This window comes from Scyliorhinus canicula, chromosome 11 (genome assembly GCF_902713615.1).
Source record: "Scyliorhinus canicula chromosome 11, sScyCan1.1, whole genome shotgun sequence".
NCBI lineage: Eukaryota > Metazoa > Chordata > Chondrichthyes > Carcharhiniformes > Scyliorhinidae > Scyliorhinus > Scyliorhinus canicula.
The window spans coordinates 121,941,220-121,960,543 of NC_052156.1; the positions used below are offsets into that span (position 1 = coordinate 121,941,220).

Consider the following 19,324-nt stretch of genomic DNA (forward strand, 5'->3'; position numbering starts at 1 on the left):
AGGCATTACTTAGACCACACCTGGAACACAGTGAACAGGTTTAGATCTCTTATCTAAGGAAACATGTACTGGCATTTAGGAGCAGTCCAGAGAAAATTCACTAGGTTGATCCCAGATATAATGAGGAGGTGTTGAGTAGGTTGAGCCTGTACTCATTGGAGTTTAGAAGATTGAGAGGTGACCTTATTGCGACATATAGGATTCTCAGGGGGCCTGAAAGGTTGTTTACCTTTAGAACATAGAACATACAGTGCAGAAGGAGGCCATTCGGCCCATCGAGTCTGCATCAACCCACTTAAGCCCTCACTTCCACCCTAACTTCGTAACCCAATAACACCTCCTAACCGTTTTTGATCACTAAGGACAATTCTATCATGGCCAATCCACCTAACCTGTACGTCTTTGGACTGTGGGAGGAAACCTGAGCACCCGGAGGAAGCCCAGCAGACACGGGGAGAACGTGCAGACTCCGCACAGACAGTGACCCAGCGGGGAATCGAACTTGGGACCCTGGCACTGTGAAGCCACAGTGCTATCCACTTGTGCTACCGTGCTGCCCTCAAATGAGTCCCACTTCCGAGAAAGCCGTGGACCGACGACCGACGACGATGAGATTCAAACCCACGTGTGGATTAGCAGTCCATCGCCTTAACCACTCGGCCACCTCATGTTGATTTGATTTTGATTTGATTTGGTTTATTGTCACATATTGTACAGTGAAAAGTATTTTTCTGTGGCCAAGGGAATGTAAACAGTACGTACATAGTTGACAAAAAACGAATAATCGACAGAGTACATTGACAAATGGTGCATTGACAAACAGTGATTGGTTTCAGTGTCGAGCAAGGGGGCAAACAAAGCAAATACACAAGCAAGCAAATACATGTGGGAGAGTCTATGACCAGAGGACATAATCTTAGAGTAAAGAATCGCCCATTTAAGACGGCGATAAGGAGGGATTTCTTCTTTCAGAGGGTTATGAATCTGTGAAATCCTTACCGCTGAAGGCTATTGAGGTTGATCCAGTAAGTAGGTTCAATGCTGAGATAGACATTTTTAATTAGTAAGGCAATCAAGGATTATGGGGATAAGGCGGGAAAGTGGAGTTGAAGATTATTGCATCAAATCAGTGATGATCTCATTGAATGGCGGAGCAGACTCAATAAGTCAAATGGCCTATATCTGCTCCTATGCCCTTACATAAGTAGTGCTTAACAGGAAAATGGTGGATCTACAAAGAATATTTACTGTCCTAAATTTTGCCTTTTGAATATCGTAATTTCTTTGCTGCACTTGTTTTCTTTCATTTTTATCTTGAAATTTCCAATTTGTGAGTTTGCTGTCTTCCTGTCTGTTCCATATTTAGAAGGGTAGACTTGTGGATGACCAGCCTATGCACAAGTTGAAATGGCTTTCGACGTCTGTGATATCTTATTGAAAGCTATATGTGCATAGATTTGCATTCTGACAATAACGTTTTAAAAAAGCGATTTAAAAAGCACGAGGGAGGGGCACTCAGATTAAGCAAGTTCAGCATTGCCAATTTGGGGAATTTCTCATTCTTGTTATTCCTCACATGGATATGAATGGGCCTCCACCACCGAGGGAGATGACTAAATGCTTTAAAAACTTTGAACATTATCACAATGACAACATGAGCTAAATAATGTCTCCCTCAATTCAGTAGACTGGGCTTTGTTCTGTTTTAGCATTTTTGTTTGTCTTTCATCATTTAAGTAGCTGTATTTTGTTTAAGGGAGTCCTTTTTAATGGACAATAGGCATTGCAAGTTTGTTCAGTGTTTTAGTTTCAGTTTTCGGCCAATACTCTGGCTTTGAGATACGGACTTGATTTTACTGTGGGCTTTGGGACCTCGTCATTGGAACCATTAGACAGCAAAGGGACTAGCTCGATGGTTTTACTGGAGGTGGCCATTGTAAATTAAGAACGGTGGGCAGGTTCTTGATGTTGCATGGCCATTCGGATAGCTGGTTCGTCTGAAACCTCAGCAGTGCGAGGAGAGGTGGACACTAATGAGGCAGGTAGGAGACGTCAGGGGAGGTCTACCTGTATCAAGAACACATATCTCTCATGTCTCTGTTTTTGAATTACACACCAGGCCTCAAACTGACGCTGAGTATTAAACCATGAAAAAGCGTATCACTGAACAGAAACACCCATTACCTTGATCAGCAAAAAATCAATTCACTCAACTCCTAAGCCTTGTTGTTAAAGGTGTAGGAAGTATGAAAAGTAATACTGTAAATATTTAAGTGACATAAATGTTTATCAGAAATAGCAATGAACAATTGTGTCCTGTTTGCAGTGTTTCACGTCATCATTCATCTAATCTCTTCATTATTCATCTAATATGCCTTTTATCCTAATCCAATTGATGTTTTGATAGAACATTGAGGACAACCGCATTTTGTGCCTGGCACTGGTATGTGTGATTGGTGAAGAAGTTAACTGGGTTGTTGCTGGTACTCAGTCTGGACATTTGTGGATAGTTAACACGGAGAATGTAAAATCTGTTCATCAACTTCGGAAGATGTCTGATTCTATTACTTGTTTGTTCTGCACACATCATTCCAAACATAGGTAAATATGTCTTTAAGCAGTTTTTTAAAAAGTGCTAATGTGATGCTTTTAAAAAATCCAGGCACCACATCAATCAAAATCTAGGATTTCAAACTTTTTAACTTCTCCATTGGGATTTTCTGATTATAGCAGGCTAGATGCATAAGATGATAGATGATAGAGTGGTTCCAATCTAGAGTTTTTTAGCTAGGTTTTCCACAGCAAACATTAAAGGCAAAAACCTAGCCCGAAGTCTGAAACTAGATGAGATTATAAATCAACATTTTTTTATTAAATTGTGAACAGCAGTTATTTTTAATGAGAAGTTATAGTGTTATCCTCCATAATTATAGAATGGCAGCGGTCCAGCACTACTCCATCACTGAAACTCAGTTAAATATACAGCAAAACCGAAACAGAGACTACCAAAAAATTGACACCTGCAAAAAGAAAGCGCTTATTCACAATCCTAAATAACTTGCATTATGATAGATGCAAACTATACCTTGGACACATGCAACCTGAAAAACAGCATCTTTGTTTGCAGCTGAAAACGCTGGACACAGAAGTGAATGTGATGTGCCACAGGTGAAAAATATAACATCTGCACAGTGGAGATATTTTCACCAACATCCATAGTGGCAGGAAACTGATCTGTCTCCGGAATTGAATGATTGCACAGATCTGCCCGAGGGATAGATGTTTCTCCGTTGCTGTGGATGTTGGGTGAAGCCAGAAAGGCCAGAAACTTCACTGGGGTGACTTGTACTCTCTCGAAATGGGGCTTGGGTCCCCAGCGCACTACCTATCGATGACTTATATGTGTCAAATGATTAGATTAAATTTCTCACCGGTGAATGAACTGTCCTGTGATGTTACCTGACCATGCTGCAGATGAGAGGGATCTGGGGAGAATGCTAATGTTCAGAAGGGAGTTTAAAGAGGGGTGGTCTCAGTATTCAGGGAGGTTTCTGTAAGAGGGGACTCTGAAGTAAGGTTGAGGGGTTCCTCAGCATTTTAAAAATTTCTCAGCATTTCAGGGTAGGGTGGGAGGGGGTGGAGGGCGAAGAGGCTGTAGTGTCTCTGAAATTTATGGGTTACGGGAAGACAGGGTCGGGGATACTAGGGAATAGAATCTTTGGAAGCGCAGGAAAAGGTTAAAAGAATGGACTGTATGACCGGAGAGTGGACCTTTTACCAGTGGTGGTGGTGGACACCAGGATTCTCTGTAGAGCCAGGAAGAGCAGTACCACCAACATGGGAGTGGCAATGGTACTGAGAGGGTTAGAACCAAAGAGGAAAGGGAGGAGAAAGGTCACAGGATCCTCATCATTTGTTCCTAATTTTAAATGAAGTCAAGTTCAGAGCAAATGAGAATGGATGCACATTGTAGAAGCCACTGTCTGGGAGGAAAGCTCTGGTCAGGTTGCAAGCAGTGGGAAATGTGCAAGCTGAGCAGTGGAACCCAGTACAAAACATGCGAGTAGCTGGTGAGAGTGGGTAAAATGTAAATCTATGATTGGAGATCGTGTCCTATTCTACTGGCAAATTAGGCACTAATGCGCTGCCTCTCAAACGCTAGCAACTGCAGCACACAGAGGGAAGGTGTGCAGGACAGGGGTCAGCAGGACATTAACGAATTCCTCCTGGTTTGGCTGCAATCTGCCAGGAAATTTAGCCCCATAGCAGCCGTCCATTCAATGCTGGTGCCAATGTCGCAGATCCCAGGATGAGAACATCTTTCCCTCAATGAAAAGGGACCCTGAGGTGGTAATGAACTGAGAAACTGAACAAAATGGGAAAATGAAATGAAATCCCATCCCAATGGCAGGCTGCAGAATTAGACATGATCCCAAGTTAGAGAAAATTTCAAAAGAAGGATTGCTTCAGGAAATGCAACCAATCCCACCATAATGGGCTTATCTGGTTGACTGTACATGAAATTATTATTTTTAAAAGAAGGGCATTGGAAATAAAGGATACATAATGCCCCTTACGTATCTCTAAATGGCAGATTATCATTCGAGTGATAAAACAGGGCATAGGATATGTTTAGCATTGATGCATGTATATTTTGCATTTAGTCCCCCAGACCTGTGAAATACCACTCAGGGAGATGGGACTTTGTCTTCTTGGGATGTGTGAGTCCCTTGCATGGGCTTATTTTATTACCCATCCCTCACAGCGATACTTTCCTTTTCCTCATAGAAAGGTACTGCAAACATTCTGCAATGCTTTTGTTTGGATAGAGGTTGATAAGCGATTTTATGTATTCATAAAAACGTTTTATGTTCTTAGCAACGAAGAACATTTCCTGTTCGTGGGGACAGCAGATGGCAAACTTGCCATTTTTAAGGATACAACAGTAAAAGTAAGTTTTTATTGAAATATATTAAAAATGCATGATGAATAATTCAACTCTCACATTGGATTTTATATCCTGGAAGTTTAGCTTCAAATCCATTTCCAATGGAAGCATAAGGGGCCATGGGGTTGGGTGGAAGGGTAGAAGTTGGCATTGGGTGTATGAGGAAGATCTATTGAATTTACCTTTTTATATATAGGTCCTACCGTGCAGACTATGGACCACTCTGAAGAAGATATATACAGTTCAGCTTGTTTTGCAAAACTCTCAAATTGTAAATCATATCAGATTCTACAGACGGCAAGAACAAACACTTTAAATGGTGAATTCAGAAAGTTAATTAAGTGTTTAAAAAAAGTAACAAGTCAGAAAGATAAAACAAAAAACAAGTCAGATAGATAAAAAGCTAAGTGTCAGTTGACAGTAGTTAAGTGTAGTTGGAGGTGGAGCATGGCTAGGGCCCCAAGGTCGCACATCGCCCCGGTAACCCGCCCCTCCAGCTTTCTCTCCACCCCAACCCCCCCCGCACCCTGTCCCCACCTCTGCCACCCCAAGAGTACTCCGGCACTGGTGCACACGTTGTGCAGCCGACTGTGCCTGCCCGAACCCCATGCCCTGCCCTTCCTGGCCCTCTTCTGCACCCTCCTCATCGGACGAGGTGTTCTCCCCCTCTGTTGCTCGATATTTACAGTGCAGAAGGAGGCCATTCGACCCATCACGTCTGCACTGGCCCTTGGAAAGAGCACTCTACCCAAGCCCATACCTCCACCCTATCCCCATAACCCAGTAACCCCACCCAACCTTTTTGGACACGAAGGGCAATTTAACATGGCCAATCCATCTAACCTGCACGCCTTTGGACTGTGGGAGGAAACCGGAGCACCTGAAGGAAACTCATGCAGGCATGGGGAGAACGTGCAGACTCCGCACAGATAGTGACCCAAGCTAGGAATTAAACCTGGGACCCTGGAGCTGTGAAACAACTGCGCTAACGATTGTGCTACCGTGCTGCCCCCATGTTGTGAAGGATGCAGCATACCACGATGATGTGGGGGACTCCCCTTGCACTTATACTGGAGGGCCCTCCAAGAGTAATGCATGCATCTGAACCACATCTTAAGGATGCCAATACACCGCTCAATCATGCCCCCGGTCGCTGCATGGACGTCATTGTAGTAGGTATCCAGGCTATGGCCTCCGGAGAGGCATCATCAGCCACGACTGCAGCGGGTAACCCCTGTTGCCCAAGGGCCAATGTTGCTCCTGGGGGAGAGCTTTGAAGGTGGCAAGAACCGTTGAGTTTCCAGGATGAAGGCGTGATGCACATTGAACGGGTATCAGGCGCAGACGTGCATGTTGTGTAGCTCATGGTTACACAACAGCTGAAAGTTCGTCAAGTGGAACCCTTTTCGGTTTGTGAAGACCGGCCCATCATATGCTGATGCTCATGGGGAGACAGGCATCCTGTCGATCACTCCTGGACCCGGGGTATCCCAGCGACGGTGGCGAACGCGCTGCCCGGGCATCCTGGTGGGCTGGGCCCACATGGAATTTGATATATTATACCGACAGGGCATATAGGGCTCCGTGATGGCACAGATGCACCTGTGGACCGAGGCCTGTGAGATCCATAACGGCGCTTGGAAGGATCCCGTGCTGTCACCTTGATGACCACCGGATGTCATCCCCCACCGGATGTCCTCCTCCCCACCACCTGTTCGACATGTTGGGCGGCCGCTCTCCATCCTCACTGCCTGCCTCCTGTTCCTCTGGGCCAAGCTCCACTGCTGCAGGGTCCTCCCCGAGCAGCTCCTAGTCGGGCTGCGTCGGCAAGGATGAAGACTACCATTCCTGGTTGAATTCCGAAATCCATTGTCTGCAGGGGGTGAAAGGCAGACATGTTTGCATGGTGCGTCTCCCTGTGCCCAACCAGGTCCAATGGACTTACACGGTGGCTCCTGTCTGCACTGCAGTCCCTGCCCATGTTACCTTTCCAGACTGCTTGGGAACCTAGCATTCTATCATTTGCATAATTTAATACTAGTATACTTGAAATCTAGTGTTAAGTGTTTATAATTTTAAAACATTATAAACCTTTGTAGGTTGTGTTACCAGTGTTATTGATTAATTGCTTACTCTTTAATTGTCTCACAATTAAGGCTCTCTATTTAACTAATGTGACTGGTTTCCAATAATGCAGTAACTGGTGTAGAATTTTTAAAAATTTCTTCTGACTATGTTAAGTTTATTATGCTAAATAACATATTGATTTGGACTACAAAATGATTGTTAGACTATAACTAATGAATTTAAAACTACCAATACCATGACTCTTTTAAAAACCTGGCCCGACTGCATGAACATTGTGGATGAGTATGAGGTGCCTATCTCTATAATGGGGCCAGCCAGGTTGGATGCAGCCTTTGACAGGAAGTAACCTGTCAAAGGTGCTACCAAAAATCTGACAGTCCAGGAATGGGGTCGGGAATCCCAGAATCAGGACCAGCCTACCATTTTTAAAGGGCTCCTGAGTCAACTCTACCTGGTGAAAATACAGGCCAAAGAAACAAAACTCTGCAGACCATTTACATGAAGTGTAGCAGGACATATTTTTTAAAACTGGAACTGTGGTTGATTCAGTATGTGCATAAATGAGCAAACAGAAATAGTTGCAAAATGCATGCTTAGTTACTCGCGCACATTAGGCTGTATGGTAAGCGTTCCCTTCAAACTTCCAACGCATGAAAGGTTTTTCTCTGATTGCTGGACAAGTTGGGATATAAAAGGTGAGATCAAATGTGCATGGGATGGAAATCCTGTAATTCTAAGGGTGGAATTGTCCCTGTATTTCACTAAGTGCGGTAGCGGGAGTGGAGATCAGCACTTCTCCTGTCAGCTGCAATGACAGGTTTTCGTGCTTATCGTCCCCGGCCCGCCTCATAAGTTTAGCATCCACCTGAAACCCATCGGATTCTGGTTCGTCCGCCCCTATGTGATCTCAATGCTTCATCACTCCTGCCACCATATTTAAACGGCCACAGCACACACAGCTTTTAATGCTTATAGCTGAAGAGATGGCTCCAAAACGTAAAAGGAATGCCGCAGCCAGGTTTAGCGATGCCTCACTTGCACACCTGCTCATTGCAGTAGAGGTCCTCTACTCCTGTCCTAGCTTCAAGTGGGGCAGAAACATCACCAATCTGGTGTGGGAGGCAGTGGCAATGGTGGTCAGTGCAAATATGACCCAGAAGAGGTTGGCCACCAATGCAGAAAGAGGTTGAATGATATCCATTCTGCAAAGGAATGTCAACCAGCTCATTATTCAAAACCCACATACTCACAAGGCCATCACACATCCACAGGGATTCTCACATTGTCACCTCAGTGGGCATTACCACTCACTCCCAGAGTGCTAAAAGAGATGGCTAGGGAAATTGCAAATGCACTGGTGATAATTTACCAAAATTCACTAGACCCTGGGGTGGTCCCGGCAGATTTGAAATTAGCAAACGTGACACCACTGTTTAAAAAAGGAGGTAGGTAGAAAGCAGGTAATTATAGGCCAGTTAGCTTAACTTCGGTGGTAGGGAAAATGCTGGAATCTATCAACAAGGAAGAAATAGTGAGGCACCTGGATGGAAATTGTCCCATTGGGCAGACACAGCATGGGTTCACAAAGGGCAGGTCGTGCCTAACTAATTTAGTGGATTTATTTTGAGGACATTACCAGTGCAGTAGATAATGGGGAGCCAATCGATGTGGTATATCTGGATTTCCAGAAAGCCTTTGACAAGGTGCCACACAAAAGGTTGCTGCATAAGATAAAGATGCATGTCATTGAAGGTAAAGTAGTAGCATGGATAGAGGATTGGTTAATTAATAGAAAGCAAAGAGTGGGGATTAATGGGTGTTTCTCTGGTTGGCAATCAGTAGCTCATGGTGTCCCTCAGGGATCAGTGTTGGGCCCATAATTGTTCACAATTTACATAGATGATTTGGAGTTGGGGATCAAGTGCAATGTGTCCAAGTTTGCAGACGACACTAAGATGAGTGGTAAAGCAAAAAGTGCAGAAGATACCCGAAGTCTGTAGAGGGATTTGGATAGGTTAAGTGAATGGGCTAGGGTCTGGCAGATGGAATACAATGTTGACAAATGTGAGGTTATCCAATTTGGTAGGAATAACAGCAAAAGGGATTATTATTTAAATTATAAAATATTAAAACATGCTGCTGTGCAGAGAGACCTGGGTGTGCTAGTGCATGAGTCGCAAAAAGTTGGTTTACAGGTGGCAACAGGAGATTAAGAAGGCAAATGGAGTTTTGTCCTTCATTGCTAGAGGGATGGAGTTTAAGACTAGGGAGGTTATGCTGCAATTGTATAAGGTGTTAGTGAGGCCACACCTGGAGTATTGTGTTCAGTTTTGGTCTCCTTACCTGAGAAAGGACGTACTGGCACTGGAGGGTGTGCAGAGGAGATTCACTAGGTTAATCCCAGAGCTGAAGGGGTTGGATTATGAGGAGAGGTTGAGTAGATTGGGACTGTACTCGTTGGAATTTAGAAGGATGCGGGGGATCTGATAGAAACATATAAAATTATGAAGGGAATAGATAGGATAGATGCGGGCAAGTTGTTTCCAGTGGCGGGTGAAAGCAGAACTAGGGGGCATAGCCTCAAAATAAGGGGAAGTAGATTTAGGACTGAGTTTAGGAGGAACTTCTTCACCCAAAGGGTTGTGAATCTATGGAATTCCTTGCCCAGTGAAGCAGTTGAGGCTCCTTTATTAAATGTTTTTAACTTAAAGATAGATAGTTTTTTGAAGAATAAAGGGATTAAGGCCGGAAAGTGGAGCTGAGTCCACAGAAGATTAGCCGTGATCTCATTGAATGGCGGAGCAGGCTCGAGGGGCCAGATGACTTACTCCTGCTCCTAGTTCTTATGTTCTTATGTTCTTTATCACACACACCCTCACATCTCCATGTTGTCTCATTCCCTCCGCTGACCTCATCCCCGTTCCATCCATGGATCCACACACCACCACCAATGCTAGCCTGGGCAGGGGTTAGGGGAGGAAGGGTGGCGGGGTATTGAGGGGGAGAGGGGGGCAGAACTCAAGGTGCTCAGTGGCTATGAAAACAAAACCAACCCACTGGCTGGAGATATCATTGACCATTCCTGCAGCGATAGTGCAGTTGGCGGAAAGCACCCACAAGAGGCTCCTGCACCAGATCATCTCTGTCAACGCTATTGTGAATACAAGAAGAGAAAATGCTGGAAAATCTCAGCAGGTCTGGCAGCATCTGTAGGGAGAGAAAAGAGCTAATGTTTCGAGATCAGATTACCCTTTGTCAAAGCTAAAAGGCATAGAAAGTGGGAGATATTTATACTGTAGGGTGAGGGAATGAAAGATGAGTCATAGCCGCAGAAACCAACGGAAAAGAGTGTTACTGGCAGTTCCTAGAGAGAATAAGAGGCGTGAAAGGCCAAACAAGGGGGCAGTGAAGGGGGAAGCAAAGGGGAGAAAAGATAAAGAAAAGGAAGATAAGATGGGGGATATATATATAAAGAAAGACAAGAAAGAAATAAAAGTTAAAAGTCAGTTAAAATGAAATGGAATGAAAACAAAAGGATTGATGTGGGGTAGAGCAAATTGTCTGAAGTTGTTGAATTCGATGTTAAGGCCGGAAGGCTGTAGCGTGCCTAACCGAAAGATGAGATGCTGTTCCTCCAGTTTGGGTTGAGCTTCGCTGGAACATTGCAGCAGGCCAAGGTCAGACATGTGAGCATGGGGGCAGGGTCTTGTGTAAAAATGGCAAGCAACGGGAAGGTCAGGGTCCTGAATGAACACAGACCGAAGGTGCTCAGCAAAGTGATCACCCAGTCTACGTTTGGTCTCTCTGATATAGAGGATACCACATTGGGAGCAGCAAATGCAATAGACCAAATTTAAAGAGGTGCAAGTGAAATGCTGCTTAACCTGGAGTGAGTGTTTTGGGCCTGGGATGTTAAGCATGGAAGAGGTAAAGGGGCAGGTGTGTTACACCTTTTGCGATTGCATGGGAAGGTGCCATGGGTGATGGAGAGGTGTTGGGTATGATGGAGGAGTGGACTAGGTTATCCCGGTGGGTATGGTCTCTGCGGAATGCTGACAGAGGGAGCTGTGTTTGGTGGTTGCATCACGCTGGAGTTGGTGAAAATGGCGGAGGATTAGGTTTTGAATACGGAGACTGGTGGGGTGAAATGTGAGAACAAGGGTGTCTCTATCCTGGTTCTGGGAGGGAGGTGACAGAACGAGGGTAGGACATGGGAGATGGACCGCACGCTGTTGAGAGCCCTGTCAATGCACTGTTTTGTGTGTTACTTGGCTGCCGTGCACACAATCTTCACTCTCTCTCTTAGGCACATCTGCCAAGCGGCCAACACCTTCAGACAATTAGGATCCCAACTCCAGCCCGAGAGCACCTTGGATGAAGTCCTGGAGGACAGCACCTTAGAAGATCCATCACAGCACTCGCACACATCCTTCACCAGTGCTGACACACATTTCTTGGTAGGATCTAGATCTAGAGCAGGCTTTGCTCGCAGTCTGGTGAGAACAGCACACAATCAATTAAGCAGCAGGCGGAGGCAGGACTCTGAAGACTGCTGGAGGCCACAATTCTGCTAAGTCTGAATCAGATGGTGGGCCTCCACACTCGGTCCCAAATCAGTTTCTGGAGTTGCAGTGATAAGCATCAGGAAGCTGCATACAGATTGCAAGGACAGTTGAGCAGTCCCTCTGCCTTCAGTCCAAGGTGATTGTGCTATTATGCCAACACACTGAGGAGAACACGGGCAGGATGGTGGTCGCCACGAAGATCATGGTCACGACATCGGCCCTGTACTGCTACACGAACTGAACTCCATCTGAGTTGACCTCCAACAGTGTCAATGCAAGATCCCACACAACTGCTCCTTTTCCTCAGGGAGTGATCCAGGATCTCTGGCCATTTAGGGAGAAGGACTAGCAACTAAACAACTAGTTGACTCCAGGAATGCCCCACTGATCCAACTCCCCTCTTCCTGTAGCCCATCAGCTCCAGCTCCACAGGCTGAGGAGGGTGCTCCTGCCCCACATCAGGGCTGTGGCCCTCTGGTCTCAGCTCTCTAGAGGACATCCGCCAAGATCAACACAAACAATAGGTCATAGCAGTTGGCAGGCTGCCTCCACCTCCACTCTAGATGCCGGGGAAGCACCAAAATGTAAGAAAAGTAAGAAATATTCAGAGCACAATGGTGGTACAGGTGTCAGCATGATGTGTATAATGTGCACAACTGTAAATAGAATATGACCATTCCACATCTCCTCTTGTGTTTGCGCCCTTTTAATTGAGAGCTGTGTTGCAAGCAATCAGGTAAGACACCAGGGCCTCTCCATCCACTCGTTGCGGATGCCACTATCATGAGCATGTAGTGTACGAAGGGCTGAATCCTCCGTCGCGTGCCACCAGTAGCGGAGTTACCGACGAGGCAGATAATCCAGCGTCGGGGGGGAATGCTGCCCCCCCCCCCCCCCCCCCCCCCACACACACACCACCACCAAATCCCATCCCTTGGGCAGTCAGCTGGCACCCAGTGTGCCTACAAAGCTCCCAGCAGCAGGGCCTGTTCTCATTATACTGTTTCTCTGATCATGGCAGGTAGGAAGATGGTGGCAGTGGTGATGAGCTCTCACTGCCAGATCAGTTTGGACCCTCCCTGTGTGAGTTTGGAAATCCCTCACCCATCCGCTTCATCACCAGGAAGTGAACGTTAATATTACCCTTCCTCACGGACCTGTCTGCCCTCCCCCTGAATCCCTTGATCCCTTGATTGTCCTTGTGGTACATATCCAATTGTGAGTCCATGGACATTCGGAAGTGGAGGTGCCTAAGCCCTATGTCCGCCTAAGCCCTCAACATCATGATGCTAATAGAACCGATAAACATGTACCCTCACATGCTGCCCTTTCCCTGCAGTCACTGAAAAGACGGCCCGCCTTACCACTGGTCTGATGAGCTGAGCCTTTGTGCTAGCCCCCCTGAAACTAACATGTTTTTGCCAGCAAGGCCTGGCACTGAATGCTGCAAGTGCTGCCTGATACAGGGCGGGTGATCGGTCCTTGAATTGAGGAGCAAAGGGCTGGTCGCTGGGTGCACTTTGCTTCTGTACCATTGAGAAACACATCGACGGGATTACATCTCATACAGCCTTGTGATCTAGCGGGGGTGGGGGGATTGATTTTGGCGTACAAACAAATTGAAATTCAATTCCTGACCTTCAGTAGCAGGAAACGTGACCCCGCACTGAGAGTAGGAGCGGACCATTACAAACTGGTTTGATGATGAGATAAAACTGATCTTTGAAATCTCAGAAGATTTCCTGTTCTCACCTGACTTGACACCCATCACAAACGACAGAGGAAAATCCCAGCCTAAATCGTTGACTCCATTTTAAGAGGCATTCTCCAAATTCTGAATCTGTGATACATGGGGGGAGTAAACAAAACCAGAGGCTTCCAAGCTAAGGGCTGCTAGTAACCATTTGCTGTTTTCTGTCTATATTCTCTTCTCCTCATGCAAACATTCCAACTTGTCAAAATGACACTAGCTGTGATTGCATGAAGAAGTGTCATAAAACCAAACTACAGCATGCACAATTTTTCTGCTAGCGTCAAACGTCATTCGATGTGTAAGGAGTGGACAGGGCTAGCCAGGGTAGCAATGTATGTCATAGCATCAGGTGCATGATCTATCTCGTGACCTCGTACTGGGTTACGTCAATGCCAAAAGGCCTCCACTGAGATGTGATAGACAGTTGCCTACCTCAATTGCCCCTGCAATCAAAGGAATGTTAGGTTAGGTTCTAGCATGCTTGACTCATATAATATCAAGAGGGAGATTTAGGCTAAAATGTACATTTGCCTATACGCTCCTCATTTAATGATCTCCTACTAGTTTTTGTTGCATAGCTCTGCACAGCTTGCTGCTTTTACCATTGATGCTATTGTGGACATTTTCTACATTTTAGGTTTTGCATTATAGGAGAATGAATACATGGAGTTATTCTGCTGCAATTATAGTAGATATAATTCACAGCCTATCTTTCTATTAACTTGGTGGAGGTCTAACATTCAGCTCATGTGCAGGCATACTGCACAGGTTTACTCAGAACACACTTCCAAAGTGTATTTATTAATTCCAGTAGTACTGACCGAAGCCCTCAAAAGAACAACAAAAACTTTTAATTACTCGGACATTCCTCATTTTAATTCAAGGGAAAACCTCACTTAAGACAAACCTTCTTCAATTTGATGGAGTATTGGTATGTCTGTGTGCATTTGGGTGGGTCTTTGAGTGGTTTACAGAACCAGCGAGATTGATCATAGCTTATTGTAGGTGTGGCTTTGAAGAAGTCTTTTGGCCACAGTAAATGTAAAACCAAGGTTTCTGACCAATATTGTGAAACTGTATGATCCTATACTTTAAGCAACATAAATAGTAATTTTTTCATACATTCTGATCCAACAGTATGAAGATGGTGCACCTCTGAAGGTTGTGGATATAGGTGACATCAGTACTCCTTTGGTATGCCTCAGTGTTTCTTCCACTTCAGAACAGGTAGTTTTCTGGGCAAGCTGTGGAACGAAGATCGTATCACTCAGCAGCGATTTTGCAGTTCAGAAGGTGATAGACACAAAAACAAGGAGTCTGTAAGTTACTAGATTCTTTGATTAAAATTGAGGCTTTTTGATTATTTGCTTTGGCTATAAACTTTAAATATGATTAACTCAAGTATTTTAGTCCATCATGCCAGCATTTAAACCGATTATTTTCAGTGACTTTTTTATCTCCATTTATTCTGAAGTGCTGCCTATCTATGCTACAACAACCTACAGTCACTTTAAATGAACCGTTTTAAAATACTGCAACTTTTTCACCTGTAAATGATGGTTGTCATCACCTTGTGCTATCTCTGCAGCTCCCAGTATGATTACGATTATATCCGATTTAACTCATTTGATGGTTTAGTGATTCACTTTTAATTTGCAAGTATGTTGACAAAACACCCAGCCGGGGAGGAGAGCATGCGACGGTTCCTGGATGGGCTAGAGTTTCCCAAAGTAGAGGAGGGGCTGATTCAGGGCTGGGGCCCCAATTGGGCTGAGGGAGGTGATGGAGAGCATGGGGATGATGCAGATAGGGAAGGTCCTGGGGTCGAACGGGTTCCCAATAGAGTTCTATAAAAAGTTTAGGGCGGACCTAGGACCACTGCTGGTGAGGGAGTATAATGAAGCAAGGGAGAGGTGGGGGGGGGGGGGTCTCTCCCCTACATTGTCATAGGCTTCTACCTCCCTGGTTATAAAAAAGGATAAGGATCCAGAACAGTGTGGGCCGTACTGCCCAATATCGTTACTGAATATAGATGCCAAGTTGTTGGCAAAGGTGTTGGCAATCTGAATTGAGGACTGTGTCCAGGGGTGATAGGCGAAGATCAAAAGGTTTTGTAAAGGAGAGGCAGTTGTCGGCGAATGTGAGGAAGTTCAGAGGGGCAGGAGGTGGAGGTGGTGGCGATGATGGACGCGGAGAAGGCGTTTGATCGGGTAGAGTGAGAGTATATGTTGGAGGTGCTGGGGCGGTTTAGGTTTGGGCAGGGGTTTGTACATTGGGTCCGGCTGCTGAATAAGCCGCTGATTGTGAGTGTGCGGACAAACTGAGCGGGTTTGGGGTATTTCGGACTGCATCGTGGGACGAGGCAGGGGTTCCCGCTCTCCCCGTTGCACTTCACCTTGGCAATAGAGCCGCTGTCAATGGTACTTAGGGCATCGAGCGACTGGAGAGGGGTTGAGCAGGGTGGCGTCAAGCACTGGGTCTTATTGTTTGCGGACGAACTGCTACTGTATATTTCAGACCCGGTGGGTAGCATGGGAGGCATCATTGGGATCCTGGGGGAATTTCGGCAGTTCACAGGATACAAATTGAATATGGGAAAAAACAAGGTGTTCCCGATTGAGACTGGAAGGCAGGAAAGGAGACTACGCGGGTTACCATTTAGGGTGGTGGGAGCGAGTTTTAGATATTTGGCCATCCAGGTGTGGTGAGGCTGGGCACAGTTGCACAACGGAACGTGGCTCAGTTGGTGGAGCAAATGAGGGCAGACTTTAAGAGGTGGGATGTGCTGCCACTGTTGCTGACAGAGTGGGTGCAGACAGTAACAATAACAGTGCTGCCAAGGTTTCTATTTGTGTTCCAGAACCTCCCATCTTCGTCCCCAAGCCATTTTGTCGGAAGGTCAATGGGCTTATTTCTGGATTTGTGTGGATGGGGAAGACCCCACGGGTTAGGAGGGTTTTCTTGGAGTGGCGGCGATCTAGGGGGTGGGATTGGCGAATATGATGAAGTGATGAATTACTACTGGGTGGCGAATATTGCTATAGTTAGGAAGTGGACTGTGGGGGAGGGGTCATTGTGAGGACGGTTGGAGGTGACATCGTGTAGGGATATGTGTTTAAGGGTATTGTTGTTAGCATCTTTGCTGTTCTTGTCGGCCAGGTACTCCGTGAACCCAGTGTTAGTGTGGGGGCAGTGGCGGCAGCATCTTGGGCTGGAGAGTGCCTCGATGTGGGCCCCGAATTTGTAATAACCATAGGTTTTCACCGGCGGGTCTGGACAAGAGGATTTGGAGGTGGCAGCAGGCAAGGATTGAGCGCCTTGGCGATCTGTTTATAGGGGGCAAATTTGCAAAGTTGGAGGACCTGGAGGAGGAGTATAAGTTGCCCAGGGGGACGGCTTTAGGTACCCGCCGGCTCAAGACTTTGTAAGGACAGACGTGCCGTCCTTTCCTGGGCTGCCCTGCAGGACAAAGTGCTATGGAAGGGTGAAATGGGGGGGTGGGGAGGGAGTGGATGTCAGATATCTGTGAGGAGTGGGAGGGTGCCCTGGTGGGGGATATTAAGCGTAAGTGGGAGCTGGGAGGGAAGATGGGGCTGAGACATTGGCGGAGGGAGAACACACCCTTGTCATGTGCATGGCTAAGCCTCATCCAGTTCAAGGTGATACATAGGGCTCATATCACAGTGGCGAGGATGAGTAAGCTCTTTGAGGGGGTAGAAGAAAAGTGGGGGCAGTGCGTGCGGGCGGGGGGGTGGGACGGTTCACGAATCACGTCCAAATGTTCTGGGTGTGTCTATGATTGAGGGGGTTCTGGCAGAGATTCTTGGATGTGATGTGTGAGGTCTGGGTGTGGAAGTGGTCCCGAGTCCGAGGTGGTGATATTTAAGGTGTTAAAAAACCCGGGAGTCCATGGTGTGAGAGAGGCCAATGTTTTGGCCTTTGCTCCCCTGAAAGCCCAGAGATGATTTTACTTGGTGGAAGGACTTGGAGCCGCCGAAAGCAGGGTGAGCGACCTGGCAAAATTCCTGAGGTTGGAGAAGGTTAAGTTCGTCTTGAGGGAGTCGGCAGATGGGTTTACCTGGAGGTGGAAGCTGTTCATTGATTTTGTTAAGGAGATTTGAGAGGTCAGCAAGAGGGAGAGGAGGGTGAAGGGGTTAAAATGGGTAGGTGGGATGTGAGGAGGGATTGGCATCAGGGGAGTGGGGAAGGGAATGGATGATGGTTGTTTATTGAATTGGTTGGTTGTTTTTCTGATTCTGATTGTATATATGAAAATGCCTTGAATAAAAATATTTAAAAAAAATTATGTTGATAAAATATAATGGACTCAGGCCCGCCATAAAGACTATTCTGTCTACTTATATGGGTATGTGCACCGTCCTTGCCAGGTGTAAGATAGAGTCAGGTCCGCCAACCCTGAACCAGAGACGGACATGGGGTGGGCTGAGCGCCATATCGGGCTGCATAGAATATTTGCCTCAGTTCTCTGGGACTCTGTCCCCTTTATTTTAGAAGTTGCTGGAACTTATGCCCCCAACAACCCCCCCCCCCCCCCCCCCTCCCCCTTGACCCCTCATAACCTCCATTCCACCTCCATAACCACTCACCCATCTGGAGATGAGAAAATTTAACTTGTAATAATTTAATCCAGGTCTTGCTTCTCACAATTGACAGTCGAATAAATCCATTTAAAGCTTTTAAATCTCAAGTGGTAAATCTCTTATAAGAACAGTTATTTGATTCAGTAGGCAGATCAAAGATAGTTGGCTGGATTCTCTGCCAAAGGGATGCTCCATTTTGTCGGCAGCCCGGGGATTTCCCGACAGCGTGGGGCTGCCCCACTATGGGAAACCCCATTGACTAGCCATAATGGAGCATCCCACCGGTGAGGTAAATCAGACATATGGCGTGGCGCAGTGGAGAATCCAGCCCAGCATATCCTTTAGAAGTATCTTTTAAGTTGTCAAACAAATTGTGAGCTCAGAACACCCAACTGAGGTAATTGTCAAATGGCAACAAAGATCTCAATTGAAACTGCATAACCAGTGCTACTTTATTTTCTAATGTATACCTGTCAATCAAAGCAGTCCAGCAGAGGGTATTTTTAAACACTCACTGACAGTTGCAGTAAGTTTAAAGAGCAGGGCATTAAAAAAAATCTTCAGGTCATGACAGTTATACAGACTATATTTGTCCTTGAAGAGTCCTGCTGAGCTTGGATTAACCACCTTGGTGAATAACACCCCACCCCCTTTCCCTCACAAATAAAAATCGGATCTGTTGACAACAGGTGTGGGTGTTGCACCCACCATTTTTAAAGGTCCATGGAGTCTTCCAAAATTCACAAAACTTTGACCCTGTTTAACCATTTCAAAATGGTCTCAATTATACATATCATAGGACATATCAGTCTGAGGAGGATGATTTTCTGAAATGTTAATTTATTTTGCTTGTACAATGAATGATAAATTTAAGATGATTCATTGCATCATTTCCACTGTTTTTCAGAAAACACCAAAAATATTACAGTGATGGAAATATTATCACAATGATAATTGATAAATATATTTATCTGGCAAAGAAGGACAGCCACGTTGTTGAACTTTGGGACAAAAAGTCATACAAAATTAGTGCGTCAATTGATTGTGCTTCTATTCTTAAGTAAGTATTTTATTGATTTCAATTTGTCAGGAATGCTCCAGGACATCAGTTTGAATGCCAATCCCATTCAAATATTATCGCAATAGCTTTTAAAAAAAAGTTATTCATGGAACATGGACAGTGCTGGTAAGGGTGGCATTTTTTGTCTGTCCCTAATTGTCCCCAAGAAGCGAATGGTGAGATACCTCTTAAGCTGCTGCAGTTGTGTGGGAAGGTGCTCCCTCAGTGCCATAAGATAGGGAATTCCATGACTTTTGTCCAGCAACAGTGCACAGGTTAAAGATAATTTGGGGGGGGGGGGGGGTTTGA

At 45.7% G+C, this 19,324-nt stretch overlaps 1 protein-coding gene across 1 annotated transcript in view; it reads left to right on the plus strand.

Annotated features, from left to right (window-relative positions):
- Positions 1–19,324, plus strand: part of lrrk2 (leucine-rich repeat kinase 2) — a 184,732-nt gene that overhangs the window by 161,657 nt on the left and 3,751 nt on the right. The window contains exons 46-49 of the mRNA XM_038812210.1: positions 2,408–2,601; positions 4,879–4,951; positions 14,492–14,673; positions 18,863–19,015. Coding sequence (XP_038668138.1) covers positions 2,408–2,601; positions 4,879–4,951; positions 14,492–14,673; positions 18,863–19,015 — 602 coding nt within the window. The remainder of the gene's footprint in view (positions 1–2,407; positions 2,602–4,878; positions 4,952–14,491; positions 14,674–18,862; positions 19,016–19,324) is intronic.